The following is a 22,631-nucleotide window of genomic DNA, read 5'->3' on the forward strand; positions in this document are numbered from 1 at the left end:
ACAGTTATAATCTCTATGTTATCAGCAGGCACGATATGGCGCTCTTATCAGACCCATCGAGACCGGCCTCTTGGATGTAACTTGTGATACATTAAATGATTTGTGGGGCCATTACCGTTTGTATGTACAAATACTGTATTTGTGATACATTATATGATTTTTTGGGCATTCATTGCCGTTCGCATGCATGTACTTTGTGCAAACGGTATTTACGTACGGTAATCGGTACCGTGTACATGTACACGGTATCAACGGTATTTGTGATACGTAACTTGTGATACAGCAAAATTTTGTAGAGGCCCTGACTAGCGTTTCATTCATGCATATTTCATCCATCCCTTACTAGCGTCTGTATGTACAAATACTTGTGATACATTAAATGATTTGTGGGCCCTTATTACCGTTTGTATGTACAAAAACAGTATATATGTGTTAAGTAACTTGTGATATATTAAATTATTCGAAAAGGCCCTGACTATACGCTTGATTCATCCCTCCCTCACTTGTGATACAGCAAATTATTTGTGTTTATGTCATCCCTCACCAGCGTCTCATTCATCCCTCATTCATCCATCCCTCGTTAGCGTCTCATTCATCCCTCTTTCATCCAACCCTCACCAGCGTCTCATTCATCCCTCATTCATCCATCCCTCACTAGCGCTTGTANTTGACACCCTGGCGTTGGAAAAGGATGGAATTAATTGACACCCTGGCGTTGGAAAAGGATGGAATTAATTGACACCCTGGCGTTGGAAAAGGATGGAATTAATTGACACCCTGGCGTTGGAAAAGGATGGAATTAATTGACACCCTGGCGTTGGAAAAGGATGGAATTAATTGACACCCTGGCGTTGGAAAAGGATGGAATTAATTGACACCCTGGCGTTGGAAAAGGATGGAATTAATTGACACCCTGGCGTTGGAAAAGGATGGAATTAATTGACACCCTGGCGTTGGAAAAGGATGGAATTAATTGACACCCTGGCGTTGGAAAAGGATGGAATTAATTGACACCCTGGCGTTGGAAAAGGATGGAATTAATTGACACCCTGGCGTTGGAAAAGGATGGAATTAATTGACACCCTGGCGTTGGAAAAGGATGGAATTAATTGACACCCTGGCGTTGGAAAAGGATGGAATTAATTGACACCCTGGCGTTGGAAAAGGATGGAATTAATTGACACCCTGGCGTTGGAAAAGGATGGAATTAATTGACACCCTGGCGTTGGAAAAGGATGGAATTAATTGACACCCTGGCGTTGGAAAAGGATGGAATTAATTGACACCCTGGCGTTGGAAAAGGATGGAATTAATTGACACCCTGGCGTTGGAAAAGGATGGAATTAATTGACACCCTGGCGTTGGAAAAGGATGGAATTAATTGACACCCTGGCGTTGGAAAAGGATGGAATTAATTGACACCCTGGCGTTGGAAAAGGATGGAATTAATTGACACCCTGGCGTTGGAAAAGGATGGAATTAATTGACACCCTGGCGTTGGAAAAGGATGGAATTAATTGACACCCTGGCGTTGGAAAAGGATGGAATTAATTGACACCCTGGCGTTGGAAAAGGATGGAATTAATTGACACCCTGGCGTTGGAAAAGGATGGAATTAATTGACACCCTGGCGTTGGAAAAGGATGGAATTAATTGACACCCTGGCGTTGGAAAAGGATGGAATTAATTGACACCCTGGCGTTGGAAAAGGATGGAATTAATTGACACCCTGGCGTTGGAAAAGGATGGAATTAATTGACACCCTGGCGTTGGAAAAGGATGGAATTAATTGACACCCTGGCGTTGGAAAAGGATGGAATTAATTGACACCCTGGCGTTGGAAAAGGATGGAATTAATTGACACCCTGGCGTTGGAAAAGGATGGAATTAATTGACACCCTGGCGTTGGAAAAGGATCGAATTAATTGACACCCTGGCGTTGAAAGAGGATAACACAAAATCCAAATACAAATGAACAGCAATAAAATGTACTCTTTAGTTAGAAATTATTAATGAAGAAAGCGAAACAAAATTCAGGCAAAAAGAATGTTTGGAGCAACAGAATGAGAGGAGTTAAGGAATAGGAGGTGGACCATGGAGATGACGAGCTGGAGATGGAGGACGAGACTAAGGGTAAAATAAAGAAGTATGGCAGCGAAAGTAAGGGGTATATAAGAAATAAATATAATATATAGTATATAAAGAAATAAGTATACGATGAATAATTTTGTGATAGAAGAACGTGAGCAAAAGAGGTCGAGGAGATCAAGGAATGACGAACAGTAGAAAAAAAGGGAAGATGGGGAATGAAAATAAATTTAAAAAAAGTGAGGGGAAGAGAAGCGAGGGCCGCTGCCGGAGGCGTTTATTTCGGGACGCTTGCCACGCAGACGCCGCTTGCCACGCAGACGCCGCTTGCCACGCAGACGACGCTTGCCACGCAGACGACGCTTGCCACGCAGACGACGCTTGCCACGCAGACGACGCTTNAATCTTTTTGTTGCCAGCGGCATGTGCTCTGAGAAGCATAAGTAGAATACAAGCCACTCTGTACAAGCCAAATAACACCGTGTTTTTTCTTAGTTGAAAAAGATTTCCAAAATGAGGATACTACATTTTTGTCCCGTAGGCGTTCACGAGATGGAACAGCGCATGCAAGATCTTGCAGTTGTGGAATGAAGATGCCCACACTTCTCAGAAATAGATTGTAGAAACTCTCTACTCTCCGTATTCAAGGTACTTCTTAAGAGATTACTTAAATACTACTCACCTAATGAAATAACTGCATTTACACTGCGACGAAGATGTACATCAATAATATAATTTCATTCGATAAGTACGTAGAATGAGCTAGTCTCATACGGTGCAGGAAGAAACGAATTATTTGCTTTATTTGCAAATTTGGGATGAGAGACGATGTTTTACGAAGCATTCTAACTGGTGAACATATGAAGGATTTTTTCAACTAAAGGAGAATTTCGAAGTCATAAGATAAATATCAAGAGGCGGTTACTCAATGTTACTATTTCGGGCAGAATTTTGAATGTATTTAAATAATAATTTACATTAAAGAAATGATGTTATTTCAACTAAATTCGGTTACAAAGCAACGAATAAGAAAAATTCATGGTTTAAATAGCTGTCTCTTATACACATCTAGATGTGTATAAGAGACAGCTGTTAATACATGTAATATTAATTATAAAATGTTTGCCATTAATTATTCAGAATATTGAAGCAGGTAATTACGCCGGTACATCAAGAAAATTAACTGGATTAAATTTTAGAAATATTCTATGTTCGTAAGAAATGCACATGACTGAAACATGAGTGTAGTACACCCATAATTGTGACTTACTCATTAAATAATGCTACTGTGCTAATTAATGCACAGTACCGTAAATAAGGATGTTTTATTTGAAGTGTGGAATATCAAAAGTTTTATTGAAGTTCGGAATATTAAAAGTTTTTATTGAAGTACGGAATATCAAAAATTTTATTGAAGTTCGGAATATTAAAAGTTTTTATTGAAGTACGGAATATCAAAAGTTTTTATTGAAATGCGGAATATTAAAAGTTTTATTGAAATGCGGAATATTAAAAGTTTTATTGAAGTGCTGAATATCAAAAGTTTTATTGAAGTGCTGAATATCAAAAGTTTTATTGAAGTGCGGAATATCGAAATATTTTATTGCAGTTCGTAAGACTTCTGAATAAAAATATCAGACCTGGGAGTATGAAATCGACGTTCCCAAGAAGTGCAACGCAAAATTTCTCGCGTATTGCAGTGGCGTTAAAATTGGTGGCCTTTTTTGGCCATATGGCCGCAGAAAAACCGGCCAAAATTTGTGGCACGGCCACACCGCACGGCGCCGGACATGCGCATCAGCGCGTACGACGTGAGGCACGCCACGCAGTCGTGCGTGTGGCGCAGGATGCCACTGCCACGCAGCCGTGCGTGTGGCGCAGGTCGGCAAGTCTTCATGGCAACGTACGTGGCATCACCAGAGTTGCCAGATGTCCTGGCGACTGTACAATCAATTGACAAACGTCAACGCTGCATTCATTTGATACCCAGTATGTGAGATTCGGCCGAGTATACATTGATGAATGTGTTTACCTTAATGTATGGTATACATTAATATATGAGTTTAAGTTTATCTACAGTATACGTTTATAAGTGCGTCTAACTCAATGCCCAACGTTTTCTTTTTGACCCACATGCTTTAAGTATGGTACAGAATTCCAACAGAGCAATATTATGAACAGAGTTTTCTCTTAAGTGAAGTTATGACCGCATCAATATTAGGGAAGAGTAATTCGAATATTCGCCAGCAACGAAGTATTGAAGATGTATTTCTAAACTTTATTATAAATAATCCCTTATTAATAGATTTAGTAATAATGAAACGACAGCTCAATAAACATATATTGTATAAGTATGAGGTCATCCTGTATCATCATGTACATAGCAGATGATTTAAAAAAAACAACGTCCAGCGGAGCAAGCGCCGCCCAACAACCCACCCCGTCAGTGGCCGCGGCGCTACTGGCGTGACGTCACCGGGTCATTAAGAGGCCCAGTGGCTGGCAGTTCCTGCAGGCAGCGGTGTTGCCAGATGTATGGCAGGCAGCGGTGTTGCCAGATGTATGGCAGGCAGCGGTGTTGCCANATACGGCAGGCAGCGGTGTTGCCATTCATACGGCAGGCAGCGGTGTTGCCATTCATACGGCAGGCAGCGGTGTTGCCATTCATACGGCAGGCAGCGGTGTTGCCATTCATACGGCAGGCAGCGGTGTTGCCATTCATACGGCAGGCAGCGGTGTTGCCATTCATACGGCAGGCAGCGGTGTTGCCATTCATACGGCAGGCAGCGGTGTTGCCATTCATACGGCAGGCAGCGGTGTTGCCATTCATACGGCAGGCAGCGGTGTTGCCATTCATACGGCAGGCAGCGGTGTTGCCATTCATACGGCAGGCAGCGGTGTTGCCATTCATACGGCAGGCAGCGGTGTTGCCATTCATACGGCAGGCAGCGGTGTTGCCATTCATACGGCAGGCAGCGGTGTTGCCATTCATACGGCAGGCAGCGGTGTTGCCATTCATACGGCAGGCAGCGGTGTTGCCATTCATACGGCAGGCAGCGGTGTTGCCATTCATACGGCAGGCAGCGGTGTTGCCATTCATACGGCAGGCAGCGGTGTTGCCATTCATACGGCAGGCAGCGGTGTTGCCATTCATACGGCAGGCAGCGGTGTTGCCATTCATACGGCAGGCAGCGGTGTTGCCATTCATACGGCAGGCAGCGGTGTTGCCATTCATACGGCAGGCAGCGGTGTTGCCATTCATACGGCAGGCAGCGGTGTTGCCATTCATACGGCAGGCAGCGGTGTTGCCATTCATACGGCAGGCAGCGGTGTTGCCATTCATACGGCAGGCAGCGGTGTTGCCATTCATACGGCAGGCAGCGGTGTTGCCATTCATACGGCAGGCAGCGGTGTTCCCTTACATCCGGCAGGCAGCGGTGTTGCCATATATAGAGCAGGCAACATATTCCAGTTCTGTCAACGCACAACTTCCTCAACACGCCTGCCAACAAACGCTCTCTCGAGAATGCGATGCGTTCAGTGAATGTCTCCATGAATGTACATTGAATGTACAGTTATAATTGAGAATATTTTTGTCCCGTGTATACTTCAGTACTATAATATATATATTCTTTGGTAATATACAACAGTACCATACTGCAGATATATACTATAGTACTATACTACAGTATACTATATTACATATACTAATAAACATAATACTATTGTCGACTTGTTTGACCAGTATCACTCAAAAGAACTTATAGGTCACATTGTGCTGCTAGTGACACAAAACGTAGCACTGTTCCGCCTTTTTTAATATTACTTTAAGACGTAACATTATTACGTAATAATATTACGTTAAAATAACAATTCTTACCCTTGATAATCGCAGTGTTTACAAGTTGGATGTGAACGGAAAACATGTCAGGGAAGATCTGTAGCAAAATTTAATTGAAGAATTATACGTTGCTGTGCCGTATTACAAGCGCCCGTGTTATGCTATTAAGTAGATAAGTAGATGAGTAGCAATGAAAATTGTCTCCACTCACCACAGTAATTCTGAGTCTGCAATTCAGTGCGAGGTGCTAGTAGAGTGTAAGATCTACTCGCCTGCTACGCACATGCTGTAAGTAGGGGGCTGGCAGTGAAAGTAGATACAAGGCGTCTACAAGGCTAATAGGTAGAAGGGTAGCATGGTAAGTAGATATAAGTTTGAAGAAAACAGTAGGTGGCATAGACATAGATGACGTATAAGTAGATGGTAGATATGTAGTAAGATATGCGGTGGTTAGATGGTAGAAATGCGGTAGGTATATGGTCGATGTGTGGTAAGTAGATGATAGAAATGCAGTAGGTAAATAGTATATGTGAGGTAAGTAGATGTAGACGTGCGGTAGGTAGTTGGTAGATATGCGGTAGGTAGACGGTAGATATGCGGTAGGTAGACGGTAGATATGCAGTAGGTAGATGGTAGACATGCGGTAGATGTGTGGTAGGTAGACGATAGATATGCGGTAGGCAGATGGTAGATGGTAGATGGTAGATATGCGGTAAGCAGATGGTAGATGGTAGATATGCGGTAGGTAGATGTGCAGTAGGTAGATGTGTGGTAGGTAGATGGTAGATGCGTGGTGTGTAGATGGTAGATGTGTGGTGTGTAGATGGTAGGTAGATGGTAGATGTGTGGTGACGAAGAGAAGTCAAGAGGGAGGCAGTGGCGCGGAGTTGTCGCGTGTGGCGGCATGTGGCATCCGAGAGGCCCAGTGTCAGCCACAGCTGTGGCGTGCAAGCAACTCTCCTTCTCTCTCTCTCTATCTTGAACAAACCTGTGGCACATTCCTTGCAATATATTACTTTAAATACAATAACATAGCCATCTTTATTTACATATTATATAGAATTTATATAATTTCCGTACCAGATCAATATATTCGTATGTTTTTTCATTGCAGGTCACGAAGAAAGAGGGTTAAGATTTTTATTCGTGGACGGACGGTTGCATGCGGCCTGAAGGCCGGTGTAACGCCCCCCCCTCTCACCCCCCTCCTCTCTTCTGCTCTCTCTCACCCCACACCTCTTCTTCACTCTCTCTCACCCCCCCCCTCTTCTCCGCGCTCTCTCTCTCTCTCGCTCACCCCCACCTCTTCCCTCTCTCTCTCTCTCACCCCCACCTTCCTGCCATATCATCAGCAAGCCCCTCACTAGCCCCCCATATTTCCTCCCCTACTTTTGTTTTAGGGCCCCTACACTTGTGCGTTTACCCCCTCTCCCACTCGTCCCTCCCTCCCCCCTTGCCATAGAAGCTCTCATCCTCCTCTTTTCTTCTCTCTTTCTTCTTCTCTTCTTCTCTCGTGCAGAGCGCCAGCTTGCAACAAGCACCTCAGGCTGGCGTAGCAGCCCTATTTTCTTGCCGCTATCTTGCCGTACGCTAGTTAACTAGTGCATTTAATGAGCTGCTTATATTTTCTATTGACTCCTTAGTCCTTCTATTAACTCCTTATTCTCTCTATTAACTCCTTAATCCTTCTATTAAGTCCTTAATCTATCTATTACCCCTTAATCCTTCTATTACCTAGTTAATCCTTCTATTAAGTCCTTAATCTTTCTATTAACTCCTTAGTCCTTCTATTACCTAGTTAATCCTTCTATTAACTCCTTACTCCTTCTATTAACTCCTTAATCCTTCTATTAACTCCTTAATCCTTCTATTAACTCCTTAATCCTTCTATTAACTCCTTAATCCTTCTATTATTTCCTGAAATATGTAACAGAAGTGAGTCACAGAGACTCACTTATGAGTGATGCTTAACCCTTATTCATCCCCGCGTTCACCATATTCACGTTTATTATTCAAGTAATTATTGATGTTTGCTTCAGTCAGTAGAAAGTAGAAGTAGACGCGGCAGCTGAGGTAGAAGTAGAAGTGGGCAGCAGAGGTAGAAGTAGACGCGGGCAGCAGAGGTAGAAGTAGACGCGGGCTGCTGAGGTAGAAGTAGACGCGGGCAGCTGAGGTAGAAGTAGACGCGGGCAGCTGAGGTAGAAGTAGACGCGGTCAGCTGAGGTAGAAGTAGACGCGGGCTGCTGAGGTAGAAGTAGACGCGGGCTGCTGAGGTAGAAGTAGTCTCGGGCAGCTGAAGTAGAAGTAGACGCGGGCAGCAGAGGTGGAAGTAGCCTCGGGCAGCTGAAGTAGAAGTAGACGCGGGCAGCTGAGGTAGAAGTAGACGTGGCAGCTGAGGTAGAAGTAGACGCGGCAGCAGAGGTAGAAGTAGACGCGGCAGCAGAGGTAGAAGTAGACGCGGCAGCAGAGATAGAAGTAGCCTCGGGCAGCAGAGGTAGAAGTAGACGCGGCAGCTGATGTAGAAGTAGACGCGGCAGCAGAGGTAGAAGTAGACGCGGGCGGCTGGAGACCTGCCAGCGAGGCTCGCACATCTGGCAGCCATGTGCACCCCAGCCATGAGCACCCCAGCCATGAGCACCCCAGCCATGTGCACCCCAGCCATGTGCACCCCAGATGCACCCCAGCCATGCGCACCCCAGCCATGTGCACCCCAGCCATGTACACCCCAGCCATGTGCACCCCAGCCATGTGCACCCCAGCCATGTGCACTCCAGCCACTGACAATTCATCAAGTTCTACTTTAGGTTAGAACTAATCAATAGAGGGGCTGCTATTTAGTTCTTAGTTCTTCAAGTTCTACTCTAGGTTAGAACTAATCAATAGAGGTGCTGCTATTTAGTTCTTAGTTCTTCAATCAAGTTCTACTTTAGGTTAGAACTAATCAATAGAGGTGCTGCTATTTAGTTCTTAGTTCTTCAAGTTCTACTTTAGGTTAGAACTAATCCTAGAGGTGCTGCTATTTAGTTCTTAGTTCTAGTTCTGATGCTAGCTAATTCTAGTTCTGTCATCACCTAGCTAGTGCTCAAGTGTGGTGCTAATGAGTGCTGTACTCTATCGAAATTGCACTGAATTAAAAATTCTATCGTCGACTGAAAATTCTATTCACATTCATTTCAAAGGCATTTTTCTATTCACATTTCTCTGTCACATGCAGGTGAGAAATAACGATAACGAGCATCAGATAACTGAACATGCGATTACATTACGTTTAAATTCAACCTGGAAAGCTCTCATTGATTAGCGCATAAGGGTTAATAAGAGGCAGAAGGAAAAGCAGCACAAATTAACACCTGCTTCGTTAACAGTTCCACGTGTATTCGCCAGGTGTACGACTGATTAATCATGTCTGATTGTCATCGATTGTGACATGTCACATTCGCAAATTAACCTATTATTATTAATATTATTATTATTGTTATTATTTTATGAAGCATATATATAGTGGCGTCTGGATTAAGCGAACTTCGAGGGCACGTCACACATAAGATTAATTAATAACAAGTAAAAAATAAATAGAAACGAGAAACCTGTCCCTTGATTGATCAGAATTATCAGGTTAACCTATATACCATGATTAATAACAATTATCAGGTTAACACGTACCTTGATTAATAATATTCTCAGGTTAACTCATATATCTTGATTACCTAGAATTATCAAGTTAACGCATAACTTGATTAATTTAAATTTCGAATGTTATCTTTCTCTCGGGATAGCGATTTTTCTACACACAAGCTGCGCGTGAATCAAATTATGTTTCACTGAAAATTTTTTTCGTTGACAAAACTTGGTCCAGAAGAATGCTTGAATATTTCGGCCAACAGCTTCAGTGATGCTGCGAAATATCAACACATTCGTTCACTGGTGTAATAGAATATAATAGTATATTTAATAGTATATAATATTAGTATCGAAACATCAACAACGTATACACTAGAGCAGCAGAACATCAACAACGTATACACTAGAGCAGCAGAACATCAGCAACGTGTTCACTAGAGCAGCAGAACATCAGCAACGTATTCACTAGAGCAGCAGAACATCAGCAACGTGTTCACTAGAGCAGCAGAACATCAGCAACGTATACACTAGAGCAGCATAGCATCAGTATACAAGAGCGTGCTAGATGCTATACGTAGTAATACAGACAACGCACATGAAAGCGTCAAAACACAAAAAAAAAGTCTTAATAATTCCAGTGCTTGACTGCCTCAGGTTCAGCAGGATAAAAATACCATAAAGAGTCGAGCAGCAGTTATGTTCCTCGCAATGATACATAGTATCACTTTTCTCAAGGTGAACGGTGCTCCAGAAAAAACAATGTGCCGAAAATCTTGCATTCTTGAGCGCGCATGAAAAAGTCGTTCTCCGTTCACTAGCCGCAGCTCAACAATCGCCCCTGGCTAGGCTGAAGCAGCATTAAAATATAGAAAAAATTACTTTAAAATATAGAAAAATTACACGCAACCAGGAACTGCTTCACCAGTACCAGACTATACCAGCTGAGCTTCAGAACTGTTATGTGAAGCAGCGTTACACGTCACCAGGAACTGCTTCACCTGCTTCAGATTATGCCAGCTGAGCTTCAGAATTGTTATGTGAAGCAGCGTTACACGTCACCAGGAACTGCTTCACCAACTTCAGACTATGGCAGCTGAGCTTCAGAATTGTTATGTGAAGCAGCGCTACACGTCACCAGAAACTGCTTCACCAGCTTCAGACTATGGCAGCTGAGCTTCAGAACTGTTACATTCAGCTTCAGAGTCTAGCTGAATTTCAAACCAAGCAACACAGAAGACAGACTAAAATTTATGCTTGAGTTTGCCTTGGATTAAAAAATGGCTTGAATAAAACAAGCAAGACGTGGTCCGTTAGTACTTTATACTCAGCGATTAACACTAGACATATGGAGCACACTAGACATATGGAGCACACTAGACATGTGGAGCACACTAGACATATGGAGCACACTAGACATGTGGAGCACACTAGACATATGGAGCACACTAGACATGTGGAGCACACTAGACATATGGAGCACACTAGACATGTGGAGCACACTAGACATATGGAGCACACTAGACATGTGGAGCACACTAGACATATGGAGCACACTAGACATGTGGAGCACACTAGACATATGGAGCACACTAGACATGTGGAGCACACTAGACATATGGAGCACACTAGACATGTGGAGCACACTAGACATATGGAGCACACTAGACATGTGGAGCACACTAGACATATGGAGCACACTAGACATGTGGAGCACACTAGACATATGGAGCACACTAGACATGTGGAGCACACTAGACATATGGAGCACACTAGACATGTGGAGCACACTAGACATATGGAGCACACTAGACATGTGGAGCACACTAGACATATGGAGCACACTAGACATGTGGAGCACACTAGACATATGGAGCACACTAGACATGTGGAGCACACTAGACATATGGAGCACACTAGACATGTGGAGCACACTAGACATATGGAGCACACTAGACATGTGGAGCACACTAGACATATGGAGCACACTAGACATGTGGAGCACACTAGACATATGGAGCACACTAGACATGTGGAGCACACTAGACATATGGAGCACACTAGACATGTGGAGCACACTAGACATATGGAGCACACTAGACATGTGGAGCACACTAGACATATGGAGCACACTAGACATGTGGAGCACACTAGACATATGGAGCACACTAGACATGTGGAGCACACTAGACATATGGAGCACACTAGACATGTGGAGCACACTAGACATATGGAGCACACTAGACATGTGGAGCACACTANGCCACGCACCGTATGAACCATCACAGCCATGCACCGTATGAACCATCACAGCCACGCACCGTATGAACCATCATATTTACCGCATTACAAAAATTCTATTCTTCACGTTTCAGGCTCAAAATTAAAAGTTTTACTTTACTTGGAGTTGAATTTATTTAATTAATAAATAAAACTTACGATATCAATGGCCGGTATCGAAATAAAAGTTCGATGGACGCCTAAATTTTTCTCATCCAAAACGTGGAAATGCGATGCCTTTGCTACACTTAAAGATATAAATAGGTCATATTGTTCAAATAGTGACCCGCAAAATACCTCAAGAGCATCGCTATTTTGACAAAGACTCATAAATTTATATGAGTGTTCGCTGTACATGGGAGTAGGTCATATCTCGCTCGAATTTTTAAATATTTGAAGCGCCTTATCTGGAATCTGGGAATTTTATGTACTATAATTTAAAGAAAATTTCAATTTTGTAGATTTTGATCTGTCGTTGGGGCGGAGAGATTGTATGGCTTGAAATACGATAAAAGTGAATACGGTGAGTGTTGAACATAACACGCACGGTCTGAGTGTTCATGGCATCACCGCCACTCATGACATCACCGCCACTCATGGCATCGCCGCCACTCATGGCATCACCGCCACTCATGGCATCACCGCCACTCATGGCATCACCGCCACTCATGGCATCACCGCCACTCATGGCATCACCGCCACNCATAACATAACATAACATAACATAACATAACATAACATAACATAACATAGCACAGTGATGTCTACGCTGAAGAATAGGCCTGATGTGGCCGGTCGCCGATTTATGTAATTTTTGTGACTTGTTCATAGAGTTATAAAAACGTGTCCTATATGGGAACTTTCAAAACTGATGATAGTTTAAATAGCTACTAGACTTCCACCGGGTTCGATATGGTGCTAAGCATTTCAAGTCTGAACATACATTTTTCCATAGCTTTATCTAGTCTGTTCTTGAACGCGTTCATACTTGGAGCGCCAACGATGTCATCGGGGAGGCTGTTCCACATGTCGGTGATTCGAAGCGAGAAGAAATGTTGTCGCATGGATAAGCTATATAGCTTCACTTGACGTCAATAGCTTGTCACCAACATCCCAACCGAACGCACTTTAGAAATAATAGTCAAACATGCCTACAATAATGAAACGTTGCCGGCCCCATCAATCCCTAAAAATATGCTACTTGAACTCCTCCGCCTCTGTACTTCAGAACCGCCTTTTCGGACCCCAGATATCAAAATATACCAGCAAATTAACGGTGTTCTCTTGGCCCAAATAACATTCACCGAATTTTGCAAGTGCGAACTCGAAAACGAGGGCACGAAAAGCACTCGAAGTCGAGAGCTCTGAAAAGCACGAGGCCTTTTCAGAGCTCCCCTTTCTGGAGTATTGCTGCCAGCTTTTGGCGCCGCTCAGGGTTGTCGCTGTGCGGAAATTGGAGTCAGTTCAACGGACTTTCACGTCCTGGATCTGCGTCATTAGGGACCTGGATTACTGGGACAGATTGGAGCATCTGGGACTGTGCTAACTGGAGAGAAGGGAGTGGTATATTATACTGTACACTTGAGAGATGATAACCTTACTGGCTCCAATCTTTGAAAGCGAGACTATCAAACGTGTGATATATTACAATAAAAGGAAGGAGAGACTGTGCACTGTGCAGGATACCCTCAATTAATAACCGAGCTGCGGCCAGAGACTAGACTCTTCGTGAGGGATCACTGTCCGTGGCAGGACCGAGGCTGTACAACGCTTTGCCGAAGGAGCTGAAATGAGGGAAGTTCTCCCTCATGACATTCAAGAGACTGGATGCGATTTTGAGCAAGACCCCGGATAATCTGGCTATGGCCACTACCTTCAGCCAGTGACAAGCAATAGCATCTTGCATCAGCTGGCCCAAATGAGGGTAGAGGGGCCATCGTCGAGGGACCTGTCCATTGACGGCCTAGGGACGGAGGTTGACGTGTCCATGGACGAGGACGTCCTTAACTTAACACAATAAAAAAGGATATCGGGGGGTGGTGGTGGTGCCGGTGGTGTAGCGCATTGGTTACAGCTCCGTCCATCAGAAATGGCCACCGATAAGACGTCTAAAATTCTGCAGTGCGGCGGCCACGTCGGCGTTGCGGTCACCACGCGCACGTGACGCATCGCGTGCAGGCGACAGGCCCGTCACGTCAGGCGCAGGCGGCACGAGCGCCATGACAGGCGCAGGCGACACGACCGCCATGACAGGCGCAGGCGACACGACCATCACGTCAGGCGCAGGCGACAGGCCCGCCATGGCAGGCGCAGGCGACACGACCGCCATGACAGGCGCAGGTGACACGCCCGCCATGTCAGGCGCAGGCGATGCGCACCATACGCACTTAGCACGCACCATACGCACTCAGCAAGCACCATACGCACTCAGCACGATCCATATGCACTCTGCACGCACCATACGCACCCGCAGTACGCACCACACGCACTGAGCGCGCACCATACGCACTCAGCACGCACCAAACGCACCAGCTGAGCACCCACCATACGCACTGAGCACGCAGCCACTCACCATACGCACTTAGCACGCACCATACGCACGTCATGCGCTGTACGCAAAGCACGGTAAGCAGGCGCTGCTTGCGGTGCAGGTATGCGTGCGCTGCGACTGAGCGCGAGTCAACGAACTGCGCTGCGGACCATGTTGCCGGGGTGTTGGGGGTGATGTAGGGGTGATGGAGGGGTGATGGAGGGATGATGAAGGTGTGATGGAGGGGTGATGGAGGGGTGATGTTGATGTTGTTGGTGAATTTTAACGTTCAGTCTGTGGTGCCCATCTAGGAGCATCTTAGAGTTTGTGGTGCCTATCTAGGTGCATCGTAGAGTCTGTGGTGTCTATCTAGGAGCATCGTAGAGTCTGTGGTGCCNGGCATGGAAAATGCAAGTTGAAACTTATCTATAAGTAGAGAAAGCCAGAAATAACTGATGTCAATGTCAAATATGTCAAAAATAATAAAAATAACAATAATAGTAATAATAATAATAATAATAATAACAATAATAATAATAATAATTGCTGGAATGCCCGACACCAATTCAATATGAGCTTTATTTCCAAACCTTATAGTCAACCATCATGCGCGTATATATACGTCCGAAACACACACTATAAAGCGTACGGTTATTGATGATTCATCATGCAAACTCGTTATATTCAACAAAAATTTTGCGTATCGACAAAATATTGCACAGAAGTTCGTAGTATGCTTTTCTATATCTCGTAGAGATTACAAGTGGAAAATTTTGTATTTGTGTATGAGAACAATTCAACAAGAAATTTGAATTTTAAATAAATCAACTATTGCCGCAACGCGAAGTACTTCAAGAGAATTTTAGGTAAAAATTATGTTCCTATTATAACCTTCAGCAAAAATCATTTTAATGCTTCAATACGGCATTGAAACACGTCGCATCTCAAACAGGCTGTTAAAAAAATGAACGTTGATAGATCGATGTATGAGTGAATGAGAAGCACTCACGTATTACAACGACAAATGAAACACGTGAAGTACAACGTGTACATTTCAGTGCCCAACACTTGTAATGAAGAATAAAAATTTTTAATGTGCGAGTAAAGCGAATGATTGATGAGATGGAAGGCCAGCGTCCGGACACCTGTGGCTGGCTGCGGTCATTGCGCTCTGACATTGATTAGGTGAACAGCAGTGAACAGCAGTGAACAGTAGTGAACAGCAGTGAACAGCAGTGAACAGCAGTGAACAGCAGTGAACAGCAGTGAACAGAGGAGATGGTGGAGGGGGGTGGGGGGGAGGCCACAGAGCCGTAAATACACGACGGCGTTCACGACGCCCATACACGATGTATTCATCAGCACAGTTCCCTCTACTATAACATCCAAGCCATTTAAATGTTGAAACAAAAATAACCTTTATTTATTTTAAAGCTTTTGATGCTTAAAAGAAAATGTAAGCGCGGAGGCGAACGCTGCTGAAAAAATTTTATTTCATTTGTTGAGATGAAAAATTGGAAGAGCCGCGTTCACGTCAACAGCGTCAACTGCCACTACGTTGATAACAGGTCACGACCTGTGCTAAGTGTGTCATTCTGACCCACCACGAAAGCGTCGTGAATTAATCATGAGTGTTGCGTATGAATTAGGAGTTTTTTAGTAAAGAAAGTTGTTATTTTACACGTGAAATATACGCGTGTTGGTACGAGAGTGCGCTGGACGTGGACACGCGTGTTCTCCATGACCGGTGGTGTGTGGGGGAAACATTTCAGTTCGTACACGTGGCAAAACACATACATACAAATACTGATACATAAATATAATATACAACATCAACACAAGGTGAAATTAACGCTTTAAAACGAATTTAAATTTAAATCAAATTAAAATAAATTTCCTGTCAACACATGCATATAAATATTGATAAGTAAAAAATAATATAGAACATAAAACAAGGTGAGATTAACACTTGAAAATGGATTAAAATTTAAATGAAATTGAATTTTCTGTCAACACATTCATATAAATACTTATACCTAAATATAATATACAACATCAACACAAGGTGAAATTAACGCTTAAAAACAAATTTAAATTAAATTAAAATAACTTTCCTGTCAACACATACATACAAATATTGATATATTAATATATTATATAACATGAAGACTAAGTGAAATTAACGCTTAAAATGAATTTAAATTTGAATTAAATTGAAATAAATTTTCTCTCAACACATACGTACAAATATTGATACACAAAATATAATATATATACAACATCAAAACAAGGCGAAATTAAGGCTTAAAAACGAATTCAAATTTAAATAAGTCGAATTAAATAAAAATTTTCTGTCAAACGAGCACAACTCTAAATATACAATATCAAAATAAAGCGAAATTAACACTTTAAAATTTAAAATTTAAAATTAAATTAAATTAAAATTTTCGGTTAAACGAGCACAACGCTTCAGAAACTGAAAATATTGATTATACAAATTATCAAAACTTTCTTATACGGAATTCATTCATCAAGAATAACGTCTCTTTGTGTTACAGAATAATCATTGATGCAGGATAATCTGATCAATAGTATAACCAATACTATAATAGTAGAGCAATAGTATAACCAATAGGTACTATAATACTATAATAGTAGAGCAATAGTATAACCAATGCTATAATACTATAATAGTAGAGCAATAGTATAACCAATACTATAATACTATAATAGTAGAGCAATAGTATAACAGTAAGCCGAGCTCAGCTATTGGCTGGCGCAGTTTCTAACTTGTACGCTGATTGGCTGAGATCATCTTACGTTATGGTATAACGAATGTTATACATCTCAATGATAACTATTCTGTCTTCTTTTAATTTTGCGTTAAGTTCATCTATTGGGTTTTTTTAATCTATTCTATCTACTGTATCTTCTAATATCGCGTTAAGTTCATCTATTCTATCTATCTTCTAATATTGCGATAACTTCATCTATTCTGTCTATCTTCTAATATTCTAATATTAATAATACATCTAATATCTAATAATAATCTAATAATATCTATCTTCTAATATTGCGATAAGTTAATCAAAATCAGTACTTCATATTTCGTTTGCCGATAAAAATATACTACCTATTATGTATATGTGTTTAACATATAAATAATAACTACCTCGTATATATAACCACCTAATATTATTATTTATATACTTTCAATTATGTATGTTTTGAACATCTATAATATAATATATACCTCATATATATAACTACCTTATATTATTATGTAAGTTTATTTTTGTGCATATACTTTCAATTAATAATTACTAACTCGTGTTCTATCGAAGGAAGGTCCTATCCTAGTTTACCAAACAAGAGTCTACCGAGGGTCTATAATGTGGGGGTCTATATATAATCCATAATCCAATAGATAACTAATTACTGTAACAACCCTCACTAACTTAATGTCCTCACTTGCACAAGAGAAAGCCCCGTAAAGGGTCTCACTGTGCCCCAGAAATAAACCCTTAGCCCGAGGGCTCAATATTACCCTTGTGAACCCCCCATAAATAAACCCTCAACCCGAGGACTCAATATAACCCTTGTGAACCCCCCATATATAAACCCTCAACCCGAGGGCTCAATATAACCCTTGTGACCCCCCCAGAAATAAACCCTCAGCCCGAGGGCTCAATATAACCCTTGTGAACCCGGAAGACGCGCATACCGCAGCAGCGTGAAATTAAGTTGTCAAGAGTGAAGCACTCACTCTATATAAGAGTGGCATGAGGGGTATAGCATGCTAGGCTCGCCGGATTGTCCAGCATACAGTAAATATATATTATATTCTACACTATATGTATCATGCTATAAACTATAACACAGCGAAAGTAACATCCTGTCTAGACTGTGGGGTGATTAGCCTATGTTAACCTACACTATTGACCTATTAAATAAGTCCTTACGCTATAATTTGCGTGTTTTTTTTTGTGTGTATTTGACCTATTATCCAAACTCTTACGCTATAATTTGCGTATTTTTTGTTTCGATTTTGAGTTGAGAGTAAAAAATTTAACCTTGTTGAAGGGTGTAAACGAGCGATATTAAGCGCTTATGATTGCTTACAGGAAACTCTACGAATATATTTTCTTTAGGAAGAGAGATCAGGGTATAAAATAATGACGAGCGTGTGTTGTCATAACTGTTATTAAAGCTGGTTATTTGTTACAAGTTGATTAACTCCTGAGCTTAATGTAGTTGTGCCTAGTACTTTTATTAATGGTCACTATAATTGTTGAATCTTGAACTGATCAGCACGATCTACCCGACCTCAGTTCGTAATCCTGATGTTCGCAACGAGTACAAATTTTCTACTTGATCTAATTTCAAAAGAGGTCGGTGAAATAAATAGTAAGTCGTCATGAATATAAATCCGATTTATACTAATTATTTCATTTATTCGCTTCATTATTATTAAGAAGCCCGAAAGTTTACCACTTTTTACATCTTTGATATAAATTTTGCCATTGTTTTTCCAATTTTACCATAATTTGTTACTGGCTACTGGCTGTGTGCTAGCTACGAAAAGGCATTGAATACAGAAATATAAAGCTTACAAAGAAATTTTGGTAGACTAAAATATCTAACATAAAATAGATACTGCAAGATTAAAATTGATAGTTTAAAAAATCTCACAAGCGTGTCGCAGCAATTACCACAGCACCACAGCACCACAGCACCACAGCACCACAGCACCACAGCGTCTCAGCGTCGCGTGACGGCAGCGCGAAATTCACCGCAAATTTCGCGCTTCAATGAATTGCGCGACATGCGCACCCCTCTCCTGGAGGGGGGGTGTACAGAGTAGGGGGACGGGGGTGTGTAAAACGCAGGAGGGGGATGCGTGAAAAGTATGATGAAGGGGGTGCGTATAAAGTACGGGGACGAAGGTGCGTAAAAAGCAAGACGGGGGTGCGTATAAAGTAGGAGGCGAGTGCGTATAAAGTGGGAGGAGGGTGAGCATGAAGTAGGAAGACGGGGGTCAATGGGGGTGTATATAAAGTAAGGGGGCGGGGTGACGTATGAAGCAGGAGGCGAAGGTGCGTATAAAGTCAGGCGGCGGGGTACGTATAAAGTAGGGGAACGGGGGTGCGTATAAAGTAGAGGAACGGGGGTGCGTATAAAGTAGGGGAACGGGGGTGCGTATAAAGTAGGGGAACGAGGATGCGTATAAAGTAAGGGGGACGGGTGGCGTATATAAAGCAGACTGGAGGATGCGTATAAAGTAAGGGGGACGGGGTGGCGTATAAAGCAGCAAGGGGATGCGTATAAAGTAGGGGGACGGGGTGGCGTATAAAGCAGGATGTGGATGCGTATTAAAGGGGGCCGGGGGTACACATTCAATATTCGGCTCAAGAATAAAATAAATAAACTAATTGGATGGAAACCCTGCCTGTAGTAGCGGCATGCAGAGCTCAAATGGCTTGGTATTTATTGTCAGGGGCCATACTTTCAAAACACCCTAAGTGAACGTAAGTACTTACGCTCTATTTTCTTGTCTATGATTGGTGGATTTTGCTTGAAATGCCGTCAAAGATTGGCTGATGAACTTACGATCTCTTAACTTTTTTTGAAATTATAGGTCCAGGGTTGATTTGGAGGCCGAAAATCAACTTTACGTGCAATAATTGAACTTTTTGATGCGTATTTTACGGAGACATCTTATTCATGATTTGCAGGTAATTTATTGTTCAGAATTGGATTGTAAATCAACTTTACGTGTAATGAATGAACTTTTTAATGCGTATTATGGTGAGACATCTTATTCATTACTGATTAAATCTCGTTATGTCGGATTAGCGTCCAAATGAAGTGCAAAGCAAGCATAATCTTTACTTGAACTCAAATTTGAAATATCTAATCAGATATAAAATAAGTAATCAGATATAAATCTCATAAGTAATCAGATATAATAAGTAATCAGATAAAATCTCATAAGTAATCAGATATAAAAAAAACCGTCAGACCGTAATTCAAGAGAAAATATCCTTCTAGAGCAGGCAGGTCATTTACAGTGAAGTGGTATAGGGGTGAGCCATTGTAATTTGGTTTACAATAGCCATAGGCCTGGGCAGTTCATTGCATAGGCCTGCAATACGAGCAGCTTTTGTACGTGGACATCGAACACGAGACACAAAAAATGCCTTGCATCTAAATGACACTCTTTTCAGGAGTCCACTGGAGTTGTATTATGCTTGTACGTTAGCGTACAGTCTCGTCATGAGGTGTGAACTGTGTAGTAATTGTGTAGTTCAACGCTGCGTTCTAGGCAAGATTGTACAGTCACACGATGAATCCCAGAGCTGGGAACTATGCACCAACAGTGAAGCTTAACGCAATGTATCAAGCAAAAGTTATCGTAGTCATATGGTTGGTAAAAAGCTTCGTATCCAAAAGCGCCAGTAGCGGAGATTCAGATAAATAATTTATAAAACACTCAGACATGTAGCTCTCCTGTTTTCTTCGTTGTTTCTATATTAAGTTCGTTTTATAGTACAGGCACATGTCATTTTAAAATATATCTCACGCAATACAGCTGCTACCTAACATTTGGATCGTGTCGGTCTGAAAGGAAACCTGTTTACTATCATGATGGTGGTTAGTTATCTGCTGGTTTATTATCATCTGGTTAACTCAAGGCAATATATTTTAGATGTATAGTTAAGTAGACGGTCCATAGCGCATGTGTTCAACACTTGCACTACTGAGTTGAATTATTGTCAGGTGTTGGGAGACATGAGCTGAATGATGATAATGTTCAATGCGTGATGTTGGAATATCATTAAAATATCATTTCGAGGTCATTTCACAGCCATTAAATCAGGTTCTATAATCTAAATATGAAGGGTTCTATATAAAGGGTTCTAGATATAAAAGTTCTATATATAAAATCTAAATAGAAAAAATATTATTTTTTTCTTCATTTGCCAGCAAAAGTTGACATAAAATGTTACCTTAATCTTACTGATGAGGGAATTGATTAACTAAAATGAGTCGATTTAACTAGAAAAGTCAAGGGAGCTTTCATTTTTTCGGGAAGGATGAATCACATGTTAATTGACATGAGCAAGTATATATAAGCGAGAAAAATAGCCTCAGTGACGTCGATTTTTATATTGCATGTTAAAAGAAATTCAGAGTCAGTATTGTAGTCCAGTGGATATTGTTTTAGAAACTAAATGCAGCCCACAAGTTACATGTGTACACGTGTAATTACACAATAAAGTTACATGTGCAATTACACTGCAAATACCTTATTATTACATTAAATTTAATCTGCAATCCCCGCTGCTTCAACTTCCAATGACATTTGAAACTTTGAAACCCCTTAAAAAATTTTTCAGACATCAAGGCTCTACATTACGCATCATAATGCACGAAACCAGCGCTTTCAATCGTGCGTCCAGTCAGCGACTGTACGCCACACAAGAGGCGAGCGTGCGCAGCTATTGTGCGTATAGTGCGCTGCTATTGTGCGTATAGTGCGCTGCTATTGTGCGTATAGTGCGCTGCTATTGTGCGTATAGTGCGCTGCTATTGTGCGTATAGTGCGCAGCTATTGTGCGTATAGTGGGCAACCCTCTGCCGAGGGTATATGTGGTGAGAGCTCGGCTTTATCCCGCCTCGATTATGATGGTAATAACCAGCATCTTTTGTCGACTGTCCACTCCTGGCCACAGTTCAGTAGCTAACTGGTTTCTGATTGTCAGTTAACCCAGGCAATTGTAATGCAGTTGCTCAAAGTCAACTGAAAATCACACGGAATCAGATACAATTGTTCGAAGTCAATTGTGCTGCTGCAGTTGCTAGAATATCAATTGTGATGCAGTTGCTCGAACATCAATTGTGATGCAGTTGCTCGAATATCAATTGTGATGCAGTTGCTGGAATATCGATTGTGATGAAGTTGCTCGGATATCAATTGTGATGCAGTTGCTAGAATATCAATTGTGATGCAGTTGCTGGAATATCAATTGTGATGCAGTTGCTATGTCTTAGCCACGTGAATGTCTTAGCCACGTGAATGTCTTAGCCAAGTGAGTGTCTTAGCCACGTGAGTGTCTTAGCCATCTGGTTTAAATCTGAAGTTTTGTGTAGACTAATTAGTAATTACTGACTGAAATATGTTTGTAGAATATTTATTTGAAGACAACGCACTGCTTAATTGTAAATCTTCCATGCGTCTTTTCTTCAAAAACTTCGGCCGACGAGATGTTT

The 22,631-nt window shown here is 41.8% G+C and overlaps 1 protein-coding gene across 1 annotated transcript; it reads left to right on the plus strand.

The window, feature by feature from the left end:
• The first annotated feature begins 3,878 nt into the window (after positions 1-3,878).
• Positions 3,879-7,064, plus strand: LOC125178619. The gene is made up of 3 exons (XM_047882828.1): positions 3,879-3,954; positions 4,683-5,326; positions 7,044-7,064. The coding sequence occupies exons 1-3, from the start codon at positions 3,879-3,881 to the stop codon at positions 7,062-7,064; spliced, it is 741 nt and encodes a 246-aa protein (XP_047738784.1).
• Positions 7,065-22,631: the final 15,567 nt, after the last annotated feature.

This window comes from Hyalella azteca, unplaced genomic scaffold (genome assembly GCF_000764305.2).
Source record: "Hyalella azteca isolate HAZT.00-mixed unplaced genomic scaffold, Hazt_2.0.2 contig11426, whole genome shotgun sequence".
Lineage (NCBI taxonomy): Eukaryota > Metazoa > Arthropoda > Malacostraca > Amphipoda > Hyalellidae > Hyalella > Hyalella azteca.